This window comes from Drosophila busckii, chromosome 3L (genome assembly GCF_011750605.1).
Source record: "Drosophila busckii strain San Diego stock center, stock number 13000-0081.31 chromosome 3L, ASM1175060v1, whole genome shotgun sequence".
Classification (NCBI taxonomy): Eukaryota; Metazoa; Arthropoda; class Insecta; order Diptera; family Drosophilidae; genus Drosophila; species Drosophila busckii.
In genome coordinates, this window is record NC_046606.1 from 20,299,004 (window position 1) to 20,312,318 (window position 13,315).

The 13,315-nt window shown below is 37.6% G+C and overlaps 1 protein-coding gene across 1 annotated transcript; it reads right to left on the minus strand.

Moving 5' to 3' along the window:
- Positions 1–1,290: 1,290 nt before the first annotated feature.
- LOC108598182 (proteasome subunit alpha type-1) lies at positions 1,291–2,028 on the minus strand. The gene has a single exon (XM_033293730.1). The coding sequence runs from the start codon at positions 2,026–2,028 to the stop codon at positions 1,291–1,293; it is 738 nt and encodes a 245-aa protein (XP_033149621.1).
- Between the last annotated feature and the right edge of the window lie 11,287 nt (positions 2,029–13,315).

Consider the following 13,315-nt stretch of genomic DNA (forward strand, 5'->3'; position numbering starts at 1 on the left):
TGCATGCTGGTTAGTTGCCGTGTAGCGTTGCCTCAATTTCTTTACAATTTTTTTTTTTGTTTTTTTTAGCTATTTTTATGGTTTTTTGCTTTGCACTCACTGCTCAATGCGATTTTTCGTATTGCACGCTTTTTAGCATATGCCATTGGCCAATAGCCTGCCTGATCGCCTCCATGCTTCTCGCAGCTTTTCATTGTGTATAAGGTTTTTCACTTTAGCTCTTGGGTTTTTCACTTCATTTTATTTTGTTTTTTTTTTTTCTGGTTTGGTTTGTTGCTGTTTTTTAGCATTTAATACAGTTGAGTGTCTGGCACAAATGTTTGGTAGAAATCGATAAACTGACAAATTGCTTGTTGGACTCCATATGTGTGTGTGTGTGTGTGTGCCAGTGTCTGTGTTAGTGTGATTGGTGTTTGTGACTGTGTGTGGTAAATGGTTAAGAGCTTGGTTGGTTGTTTGGTCGAGTGCAGGCAGCAATGCCAACAGAGGACAAATTGTACAACTGTAATTGTTGTCATATTTAAAATGCAGGGCATTAGTTAAAATTTTTTCTCCACAAATTTTCAGCTTTAAGCACCCAAAGGCGATTTATGGATGCACATTTAAGCTCTGGCATTAATTACAATTATTTATTTTAAAAGGAAGAAAAAGAAGAATGCTTATTAAATCTAAATAATAAAACATAATAGCAAGAGCACCAATCACTTTTTAAAGTGCGATCGATTATAGCCGAACTGAAGATAGTAAGCAGTGTAGGTTGGCTTGGTACATTTATAGATTTATTACTGGTGCAGGGTCAAATAAACATTATGTATATATTCTTACCAACGTTTGCATTTTTAAAACAATAAAAAGACAACACAATTGAGAACTTCTTTGCCCGCCACGGAATGAAGCCCATTTCACTCTCTATGTATTGTAGACTCTTTGCCTCGAGCCAGCAAGTAGCGTTGATATCCACAGAAGGAGAATAGTTTTTTCTATTTTGTTTACATTGCCATTTCTTATCCCTCTTACGCCTCAAAATATAACAAGCTCTACAACACTTATAAATATTTGTAGCTATACCCTTCAGTACGATTGGTATCAGTGATTTTAAAAACAATTTCATCTATCAAAAGCATGCAGTGAATTCAACAATGCAAAGTCGTTTCTTACAAACATTTGTATTCCAGGCCCCAACCAATACGTAATATCCGCAGGTCACTGTGCTCTTATAGCGCAAAGAAACAGCAAAAATAGTATAATATAATAGTAATATAAAACAGTTACATTTTATTCAGTTCATGTTCATGCCGAAGAGAAAAAATCTTGCGATTGCATGGGTAAAAATAGCTCACACATCGTTTGATAATATCTCAATTCAGCTTCGGTCAGCAACTTAAAGCGCGTTTTCTTGCCCACAATGGCTATATCCAATTCTTTAGCCCCTACATCCGCAGCACGCACAGCATTGATGCCATAGCAAATGAGCTCGTTTGCATTGCATGTCGAAAATTCACACATATGCTGCTTCAAGTAAGCATGCGCAGCCTTAGAGCGTTCGCCTATGGCCATAGCTTTGCAACTAAACACATTGGCTGTGGGCATGGCCTGATAGATGTACGGCTTACCATGGCAATAGGAAGCCAAAAGTAAGCCCACGCCATATGGTCGCAGTCCACAGCGCTGTGTGGCGATCTGCATTTTGTTGCCTATATTTTCAGCCAAACGCATAATGGGATACTGAGCGTCATAGGAGAGTCTATAAGCCTGGCACTCGACCCGCAAATATTTTGCCAGCTGCTGACCATCCGTCGTTATGCCCGACATGACCATGCCCATGTGCGTCTCAAGATTAAATATCTTTCTCGGTGCAATCGAACACTTGGACGGCTTAGTGTGTGCTATTAACACGGCGGAGTCTTCATTTTTGAGACCAACTGCAATACTGCCAAGCTTAACGGCCTGCATTGCATACTCCACCTGATGTAGTCGGCCTTGTGGACTAAATATAGCTACATAGCCATCGTAGGGACTGCGGAACATAGTTTTGTTATGCTCAAAAATATTCTGTCTGTTCGAATATATATTTTCATCAAATAATTGTTGTTGCTTTCTTAACTGTTCACTGGGTTTCTTGATAAGATCGAATAAAAATGCTCTGGTATAGCGATACCAGTTTAACCAGACACTGTTCTTTCACATACTATATTATAAAATTTATGATTTAAATCATTCAAATCGAAAACTACACAACGGCTTACGCTAAATGCGTAAAAAAAAAAAATTAAGTAAAAAAGTCATGGAAAGACTCTACAACCACTGAAATCAGCTGGTTCTAATTCTCTTAGATAATAACCTCAATGATCACCGTTTTGACCTTAAGGATCACCCGATAGTGGTGATACCCTTCAAGTAATATATTTCTCATCCATAAAAATTTATTTTAAATAAAAAAATATACGGAATATCACGGAAATATGCCGGAGGTCCCATTATGTTTGGTGAAAGGTTTTGCTTTTTGCTAACACTTTATTGATCTAAAAGATTTTGTTGAACCATTTGAAAGTGAATGGAAATTATTGCTTTTGTACGTCCAATTCAAATAAATTTAAGAGAGCGTTTTTTTTATCATAATTGTTAAAAAAAAGCAAACTAAAAGGTCTGCCAATTGAGATTTGAGAGAGAAAATCAAATTTAATTTTCAACAACATGAGTGATTATTTCTTGGTCAGTCAAGAGGAAGTTCACTATGAAGTCTGGTGCAGAAATAAGAATCTTTCATAATAAGAACATTTTCTCTAGCCCTCACATTGCATAACATACATTCAATATCCCTTTCAAGGTATCTTTAAGGACAAACCAATTTTAGTTTATAATCCATAAAGCTTGTGCGGAGAATTGAGTTGCTGCTGTTGAGCTGATAAGCAGCTGCAAACAATGCGATAAGCCCAACAGCAAATGCATCAAAATGTAGCGAGTGCTTAAATCTTAAATACAATAGTAGTGCAGAAAGCTATTGTCATCAATTTGCCAGTGGAGGCGACCAACCAATAAACTGTTGAAAATGAGATTTACAGCCACAATAGCTGCCTAATTACGGTAAACAGCGGCAGGCAAGGAGCAGCGAGCAGCAACAACAATGACAAAATCCGCAGCTAATGCAGTACAAAGTAAACCAAAGTCAAAAATATCAACATAAATAACACTTAAAGCTGACGCAAGCCCAACTACAATGTCCCTGCTCAAGCCCGCGCTTTGTGCTGGCAAAACACAACTCTCTGTACGTTCAAATAAATTAAATTCAATGCAGCTGAGTTTTCAAAACTACTTCTTCTTCTTTCGGATTTGACGTAGACAAATGATTTTATTGCTTGTATGACTAATTTTCTTTAATTTATAGTTCATTTTAATAAAATTATATCTTTGCTTTTTTTCAATGCTTATAAAAGCATAAAAAGAAATAAATAAAAATCATAAGAAATATTTGAGGCAAAATAGACACACACATACGCTCACACTGCAGCAGAACCAAAATAATATTGAAAACAATTTTCAAGCACTTAAGTGCAGTCTGGAGGTCGTATATGCTGGTCTTGTCTGAAATCTGTTTGGGTTGTGATGCGATTCGATTCGATTTGCTGGCCCGCAGGCGCTGCCTTTTTTTACGGTTATAAATTTTCAACGCTAGCACTTAACGATAATAGATTAATCTACTTGAGGCATGTTTTGGGGCTTTGCAACACTTGCAGCTTTAAGTTGCAAGCACTTTAATACAAGCTGAATCCTAAACGTACACGCATCACAAGTATTTGTTGAATAGAAACATGCAGCCCTGACATTTTGCCTTTGTTTGTGCAAGCATGCATGTATTTTATTAAAATTTTGCGCAAAGCAATCAATGCAAATACAAAGCCGGACAGAAAGCCGGAGAGTGTAAGAGAAAGAGATTGCGGCAAAAGTTACCTTGACAAGCATATCATATTTATCTTCAATATGTTGGTGACAATCACCGGAGGCTAACAAAGTGCTGCCAATAACATGACAACTCACACACACAACTGCACCAAAAAATCAACACCCACACACAGATACAAAAACAAATACAAGCACAAACGAATATGCAGTTATAGATATGCTTTAGCTTTGTGGCTGTTTAAATATACAAATACATATTTGGCTTTTATTTGTTTCTGCATAATATTGAAATATTATTTTCATCCTTGCAGCTGAGTTTTGTCAATGTTTTTTGTGTTTATTATTTGGAATGGAATGTTACACACCCTTTGGTATCAAGTTATGTGTGAAAATACCAAAAAAGAAAATTTATATATTTTGCGCTTAATAAACTCTGAAATATTCTGTTCAAGTTAAAAACAAAGCGCACACAATTAAAATGCAAGCGAAGTTATACATTTTTAATTTTTTTTAAATTCTCAGAAATAAATTATGGAATGGGTTACTAAGAAATATAATTTCATATGAGAGACCTGCATGTCCTTCATTTATTAAATAAAATATTTTCTGCAATGCTTTGCGTTGGTTCGCAGAGCAAAGGCCAAAACTCATAATAGGGTCATTTACTCATTTTAACCTCTGCCTCTGCACTTGAGTTACATGCCCTCGAATAATTTGTCTTATTTTCGCTTTAGCTTGCCTAAATTGATCGTACCTAAATTTGATAAAATAATACCTTACACTTAATACAAATAAATAGTTGTAAGTTGTAAGTATGTTAAAGTATCAGCAACAGCTGACTTAACACTGCTCTTTTTTTAAAAATCGTCCTGGTGCATACCAAAAGGTACTCTCCGTTGATAATGCTGCCTGACAATAAAAAAAAGAATGACAATACTACAGTAGCTTTGATTAATTTTTTCATCCGCATTCATCTGCATTGCACATACGTCAGTATCAAATGTGTTGGGTTGCTTCCTCAAACAATAAATATTTCTAAATCAATTTCAAAACTTAAAATCATAAGCCTTATCTCATATGCACAGCACAACAGTTCCTTTTGGTATTCAACGCATTTGATGCCATTGCAAACAATTCATATTTTTCAATGCATTTATTAAATAAAATTTGAACATTTGTAATTTTTTTCTTTGTTGCAGCTCACGTGCCAATTGTGCAAACAAACAAAAAAATAGAAAAGCGCTTTAGTGTATGCACAACAATCAAGCAGCGTGGAAGGCATTGTTAAAGGTCATAGTATAAATTTTTGTTTTTAATTTTTGATATGCATACACTACTGAAGTGTATTTGCATATAAATCACGCATACGCAACGTTGCCAACGAACGCTGTTGACAGTTCATTAAATTTTCATCAATAGCACCGTTTGGCAGACAAGTGAATTTGATGAAGCCACCCAGCGTTAGAAACTGACGACAACAACGCCATGGGAGGTCGAGCTCCTAAAACGTGCACACACATACATATGCGAATTCAATCAGGACAATGGGACAGCGTGTCATGAGCCAAAGTGCTACAAGCCTCATTCCCTTTGTTATGATTTATTTACTACTGGACTACTACTACTGGATGCCAATGAGCTTATCGCATGTTGCAACCAGAAGGCAGCAATAGGTAAACCCCAAGGGTATTTATTTTCTAATAAAACTTGAATTGCATGTTAGTAAGGTCAAAGCGCTGGATCTCCCTTGGCGCCCAACGTGTGCAATGTTGCTGGTGTCAAAGCTGCAGTCGCTTGTTGCAGTCGTTCCCCCTCGCCGTAAACACACAGAGCTCAGCAACAAAAAATGAAACCCCATTTAAACAGAAACAATGAGCATTGCGCTTTATGCTCACACATTTGTTTGTTGTCCCTGTTTGTGCTAAATCGTGTTTGTCTATGCCATCAAAAAACATTTCGTATAAATCCGTGGCTTGACAAATAAAAATACAATGCAATGTTGGGCGCCGCAATGGCCTGTAACTTCTATATGGCTTCTAATAATGATATCAAAAAGCATAGTTGGCTCAACTTTTAAGCTTAACTCTAAATTGCAAAAGCTTAAAGTGTCGTTTATAAAAGCAGAAAACCAAACATAATATTGTATATTTAATAATTTTAAGTAAAAATAACTTACTGATAAAGAAATAGAATATGATATATACATAATTATTTTTTGTTTGAAATGAATTATAGATAAGAATATAAATAGTAATTTATTCGTCAGTTCATGTTAAAAAAAATTATCGAATTTGTAATTATTACGATTATTAATCATTATTTTCTAGGTATGTTCTCTTCAAACTTCAATTTTTTATTATTGATTCTTATATTTTTACGGCTCTAATAGCTTTGCTACTTTGTCAGTATTAAAAATAAAAAATGATAAATGTACAGTACTTAATTTTTTTCCCAAGTAATCCTTTATAATGCCATAACCAAATAAAAAAAGGAAATAAAAAATATCTATAGCTATATGCACTTTGTCAGTATATCGACAATGTCATAAATATAGCGACTGCAGTGTGTGTCCTTTTATCTCCTATGCAGGCGCGCGCTCGACGTCTAAACGCTGTGCACACAGTTTTGTTGTCATTTTATGTTGAGAGCCCATCGCATCTTTGTTTATTTGCGTATTCATTATTTACTGTTGTGCTCTATAACTTTTTCATTTGGTCAGCTGAAAAAATTTTCCAATTTGAATCACATCAAATAAATTGATGGCTTAGATTTCAGTGCGTGTGTGATGTATTTAGCCGGGTTTATCTATTGCATGTTTAGCCAGTTATCGAACTATGCGAAATAATTGTTGTTAATGTTTAGGGAATATAAATGGGACGTGCTGGCAACGCCTTGAGAGTCTTTATACGCCCTCAGGTACGCTGTCAGTGCAACACAGTCAAATGCAATACATTTTTCATATTTGCTGAGCAAGCGAGTGGGAGAGCAAAGGAATAATCATAAAAATGAAAGGGGCAAAGCGGAGTGTGTGTGTGTATGTGTGTGAGAGCTAGGGTCGCAAAGTAATTTAACAAATGGATTTCTAAACAAATACGGAAGTTTAATTTGTAACCAAAAAGGACATGCGCATGGCATGGCATGACAAGCAAGCAACAACAAAAACACAAGCTACAAGCTAAGGAAATGTATGCCACTGCTGTTTCTGATGGTGCTGCTGGTGCTGCTGAGCGGGCGAAAGGGCATCCAGGCTGAGCCTCTAGCCTTGCAATTGCTCCGCTGTGTCCGCAGACCGCTGCCACTACAAGCGAGTTAGCCGCAAGGGCAGGCAAACGCAATGGCGAGGCTTAAACCAACACTGTGGGTGTGAGCACCAACTGTAAATGTACTATATGCATTCTCCACGCGTATATATATATATATATATGTGTGTGTGTGTGTGTGTGAGAGTGTGCTTGTGACAAGGCAGCATATTCGCACTTCAAGATGGCTTCGATATTTCTTAGTCAACAAAATGGCGATTGCAAAATTGTCGTGCACGCTGCGCTGCGTTGGGTTGCGTTGCGTCGCGCGTTAAGAAATTACTTTACTTGGCCAGCAACATTTTGTGGCAGAGACCCCAAAAAAACCATCCAGAGCATTGCCCAACCTAACCCCAGTTGAGAGTAACCTCAAGCAAACGACACCCACTGACAAGAGGCAGAGTTGACACAGTTTACATTGTTGCCACATTTATATAGCTTGGCTGGCAGCTTTTATGGCACTTTGGCTTTTGTCTTGAGCTTGCAAGTCGAGTCGAGTCAAGTTTGAGCCAAGTCAACGGAAATGGCGGCCGTCGTAATTCTCAATTTGCCAAGGCGACAATTTAATGGGTTTTCTTCTACTTTTGCTGATTCTTCTTCTAGTGCTGCTGCTGCTGCAGGTGTATATATGTGTGTGTGCTTGTGAGCATGTGTGTGAATGCGCGTGTGTTTTTAAATTGAATTGAAATTGCAGAAAATGACATTAAAAATTAATTAAATTGATTGCAAACGCAACAGCCGGCAAGCAAACTGTCACTAACAGCCAATGCCCACAGCTAATGGTAGAGCGTTGGAGAGAGAGGTGGAGAGGGGATAGGAATGTAACTAGCTGAAGCAAAGCAAAAAAAAACTGCAAGTGCAAAAGTTGCATTAATTTCTCATTTTTTATTTCAAGACAATCAAACTGGCAAGCTACATACACTAATGGCCACAAGTATTTTGACAAAGACATAGTGCAAATAAAAAGTTCAATACAAAACTTGTGATCTGCATAATATATATCAATTAGGAAATAAGTAGAGGAAATATTTTGAATGGCTGCTGGGTCAACAATATACAATGGCTCAATAATTATGGAAAATCTAAGATAATTTTTTTAAATAAAACTCTGTGACCTAATTTTTGTTGCATATCGTTTTTACTGTCTGTTTAAGAACTTGCTAGTGTATCTCGACTTCGTTTATTCGTCTCGTTCAGTCTGTCTCAATTGTTTTTGTTTGCATTTGCAATTTCATTTAATTGCTCGTACCACAGTCAAGCTAGCGCGTCGACTATCGGCTTTGATTGCCTGACTTATGGCAGCCATTTAATTGTCTGCCTGCCACGTCAAAGACAGTCGAAATGAAGAAATATTATATAGCTGCACACACATACACACACACACGCACACACATACACTGACTGTTTGAAATCAATTTGCTTTTGCTTAACTTTTGCTACCTGTAACTTACATGCATATTTGTTTGCACAAAACATAAGGCAAAAGTTTCGCTTACTTATTGGCAAGAAAGTTGTTTGTTGGCTGGAGTTTCGCCTTAGCCCGTAGCCGGGTGCTTTGGGGGCATCGAAATTTGAGCAACTGGCAATTGCAAGCATTTTGTGTATAGGAGAGGAAAGAAAAAAAACGTACGTTCGTAAACAATTTGCTGTCAAGCGTTTGTGGTGTAAGTTTTGACAACTTTCTAGGCTGCAGCTGCGGTCAGAGAGAGCCAGAACTGTTGGGTGCGCAAAGGGCAAAGATTGCAAATGTTCAATAGTAACTGAAGCTACAACAACAACAAAATATAAGTTGCAGCTGGATTGGCCATTGCAGTTGGAGCTTACTATCAGTCACACTGACTGACTGACGCCTTGAACACTTCAAAGCATTTCATAATTATCTGTCGTTTTGTGTCTGTGTCTGTGTCTGTGTAAACAATTGCGCTGGGCGCAGCGTAGGCAAACAACAAAATGGCGTCGCTCACAGATACAGACCATGCCACGAACGCCAATAAGCAAACAAGCCTGAACAACACGAGCTAAGTACAAAACCAAGGCCTTGGCGCTGTCTCGTTGATAAAGCAACATTTTAATAGAGTTGACGTGTGTCTCGAGTACATTGTTTACGTCTCGTCAACAACAGCGTAATTGTTATTTCTCCCGTTGTTGTTCGTTTGCTGCTGTTGTTGTTGTCCTCGCTGCTGCTTAATTAAATTTTAAAAATAATTTTTTTATCGCTTGTTTATCGTTGCATGTCCTTTTTGAATTATATGACAATGCGTACGTAAATTAAAAATTTCGTTAAAAATAAAAATATATAAAACTGCAAGCCAAAGAGATTGAAACTCGTTGGAATAACTGCAGAATTTTAATTGCCAGCGGAGCAAATGTCTCGGCATTGCCACAAAATTATCATAATGAGCTGTAAAAAATAAACCAGCGCTATCGAATGTTATAAAATATTACGCAAAAGACATTTAAGCCCACGACCGGCCGGACCGTGCAACGACTTGTGCAACGTCAGCAGCCAAAAGTCAGGTGGCTGTGACCTCGGCTTTGCGGTTATGGCTTCCAACCAGAGAGCTGTACATAGTATGAGTATTTTCTGCATTCTGAATTGGGGTGGTCACTGCAATTGCTCTTGGTAAAAGGTGATTGAGCAATAAATTGTTGCACGGCAAAGTAGCAGTCACAAAGTTAAAATTCGGCATATGGCATTTAAAATGATTAATAATTTTGTCATTTAATGAAGAATGCAGAGAAATGCTGAAAATTGCACTTCGGAAAAAATATTATGATTATGGAGAGTGTATCGAAAGTAACATTTGAAATAGATATAGGATCTTGTCTCCTTTTTAAGAAATAAGGGGCTCCCAAAATGATTTAAGTACAAAAATTTAATGAGTTTATTAGTACGTGCAAATAATTTATGATTTTATATCACAGTATAGGTAAAACTAATTTTGATATTGCGATTAATATGCCTTTCAGATTTTTTAATGTAATCAAAACATTTTTTCTTTTCATGGAAAATTAATCCATTGAAACCTTTCAACCTAGTACTGAAAATCGGTAGATTTATATAGATTTCTCCTCCTTAGCTCTAAGACGAAGCGTCTTATGTAAACTCCGAAAAAAATTCTAAGAGCTATATTTAAAAAATTTTAAAAGTTGTAAAAAATATTGAAAAAATGTTCGAGGCCTGATGCAGGAATCAAGTATTTGATTACTACAGCTATCTGAGCTTATATCTTATTTTTATAGAGGTCTGCATGACACGGAGCTCGAACAGCCCCATTAAATTGAATAATCACTTCTGCCTATTGAATAATCCACATTTATTGTTTTGAAGTCTTTTGTTGTGACTTACAGGTTAAGTCATAAATTATATAACCAACAAATGAATGAAATAAAGTTATTATACGGCATGTATACGTCCGTTTATGCCGCTCTTGCACGTTGTGGTCAGCTCGGCCGTGCCCAGGACGTATTACCAGGGTTGCAATATTTGGTGAATCAAATGGCGTAAGCAAAAAATATATTTACTAAGAAAGTCTTGCACACACAATAAAGTTGTTTGAGCTCATAGAGTGTTGGGAAAGACTTTGAAAAGTGAAATAAGTACATTTAAATTTCCTAGAATCCAGTTCTCTAAATTATTTATTTATTTATTTTAGGCGCTACAACATATTATAGTTGGCAATAAAATAAATAAATAAGTAAAAAAAATAAATGTACGTTTTGAGGCAGCAGTGCTATGTTCCACATACCGAAAGTCGCTGATATACAAATGCAAATGTGGAACTCTAGCAGTCCAAATGCAAATGCCAAGGAAGGCTGGAGCTCCACAGTATTTGAATTTGGAATAACTATATACTTTCCACTGTTAGACTGCAGCGTATGTCGGCATGAATTACTGGAAATCATTCTACCAGACCATATCTATTTTTTACCTTTTTCATTTAACATTTAGCTTTCAGCTGCCGACTTAACACAAGTCAAATTATGCCTGTATTTTCTTTGAATAATTTGTTGTGGGCAGAGTCTCCGCCGCCGTCGCCGATGTAGTCGCAATCTCTGTTTCAGCGGCGCAAAACGACGGCAACAGCAGCGGCGGCTTGCTATATTTATTATTATTTTGCGATTTAACGAAGTGCTATAAGTGTGTGATTTTACCAATGCACACATACGTTACATTGATCCTGGTCAATCTTAAGCTCTTTTTATACGGGCAACCAACAAACAACAACAATCAGGTAATACGAACGACTTATTCTGTTTGCCAAACTCACGCTTTGGCTCTCTACTCTGACTTCTGTGTGTATTTAATTAATTATCTAGTATATTCCAATTCCAAATCATTATATTTCCGTTTTGCTCATGATTCTTGCTAATATTTTCTGAAGATAAATTAGAGGTTTGGGAGCAGGACTTGTTTAAACACAACTGCAACTCTCTTAAATTGAATCAACTGATTGAGCAGCAGCTGCTCTGTGACGTTTGCTCATTTCAACTGGCTGCTCGCTTGTCAATTTTATTGAAGCTGACGTCATGGCGGCATAAGCGTTGTCAGCCACAGCACTTTATTTATGCGACCATATAATATACTCCATGCATATACGTATCCGTATATGTAGTGTGTGCATATAGTTGACAGTTTGGTCAGCTCATATAACGATTGAGTGCTTTGGGGTGGCGCTGGTGCTGCTGGTGGCGGCGGTGGTGTTGCTCCACATAATTATGCGCATTTTTTGTAATTAAATATTCCTTGTAATTTGCATGCGCAACGCGCTGGCAACGAACAGCGCCTGGCTGCATACATTTATTATTTTGCGCGTACCCGCCTCTCTTTTTGTTGTCAATTTGCAAGGTAATTGAAAAATACAATAAAGCGGTTTTATAATTATAGGCATCGGCATCTGGATCGGGATCGGGATCGGCGTTGCTAACCGCCTTGTGCCTGCCACATGCAATATTTTAGCCATGTGCAGGGACAAGTACGCTTTAAGTAGGCGGGTCCGGGTCGGACTGGGGTCGGGTCGCTTGGCAAAAGTTGGCAGTGAAACAAAGTTCTAGCAAAAGCCAAAGAACAACATTTTTGTTTTTTTCAATTTCCGGCTTAAGACAAACAAATGTACTACAAGGCAGCGCAACTGCTGTCGCTGTTAAAGCAGCGGAAGTTGCCGCTGCTGCTGCTGCTGCTGCTTGTTTAAAAAATAAAAAATTATAAAGCAGCACTGATTTTCTTCATCATTTTTTGTTGTGCTTTATTTACACCGGATATTAATTTTATAGCAGACACAGCAGCGAGGCGCAAGAACTTGACAAAAAGCATTGCGTACGTTTGATCTTCATAATACAAATACACACACATATACACACACATATACACACCCTGACACACACACACACACACACACACGTTTGCTCACAATAAATTAAGTTTCGTATCAGTCCAGTTACCTTACATGCGTCCAGGGAGCAAAGCTAATAATATACACAACATCCGCTGACGGAAGCGTGCAAGTGAGCGGCCATTTTGACATATGCGACTTTTTGATATGCTAAAAGCACGACAATATTTCTTATTATGCTACCCCAACCACATTATCAAAGCTGCAGCAGGTATCAGCAACGCACAACAGAAGCCAGCCCAACCCGAGCCAAGCCAAGTATGTGGGCGCAATGCATCAGTAAACACCTCAACCGACTTTTATGTATATATTCTTATATGTCTTGTCAGCATAAAAAATGCAAGCACAACCAACTGGGGGATAAACAAACAAACAAGACGCCCCGTTGGTGTCAACCGACAACGCGCAACGCTTTGTGTTTGCAACCAAACGCCCTTTGACCTGATCCAACTACTATATACTACATACGTCTGTGTGTGTGTGTGGTTGTTTTATGCTAATGTTGTAGTGACCTTATCTTTCTTCAGCTGATTCTTCGTGCGCTACCTCCACTTCAGCGCCTTAAGCATGCTGGTTTTTGGTTACTTTATGCGTCTTGAACATTTTCAAGCCGCAAATATACCAACAGGTTGATTCTCTGAAATTTATTGTAAGAAGAGCTAGCTAAAGTAATTGCAGCGCGATATTGAGTCGAAATTGTATTGCACTTTAAGCAATGGAAAG

Excerpts from the sequence above, each read along its gene's own strand:
- LOC108598182 (XM_033293730.1), bottom strand. The coding sequence starts at position 2,028 with ATGTTCCGCAGTCCCTACGATGGCTATGTAGCTATATTTAGTCCACAA.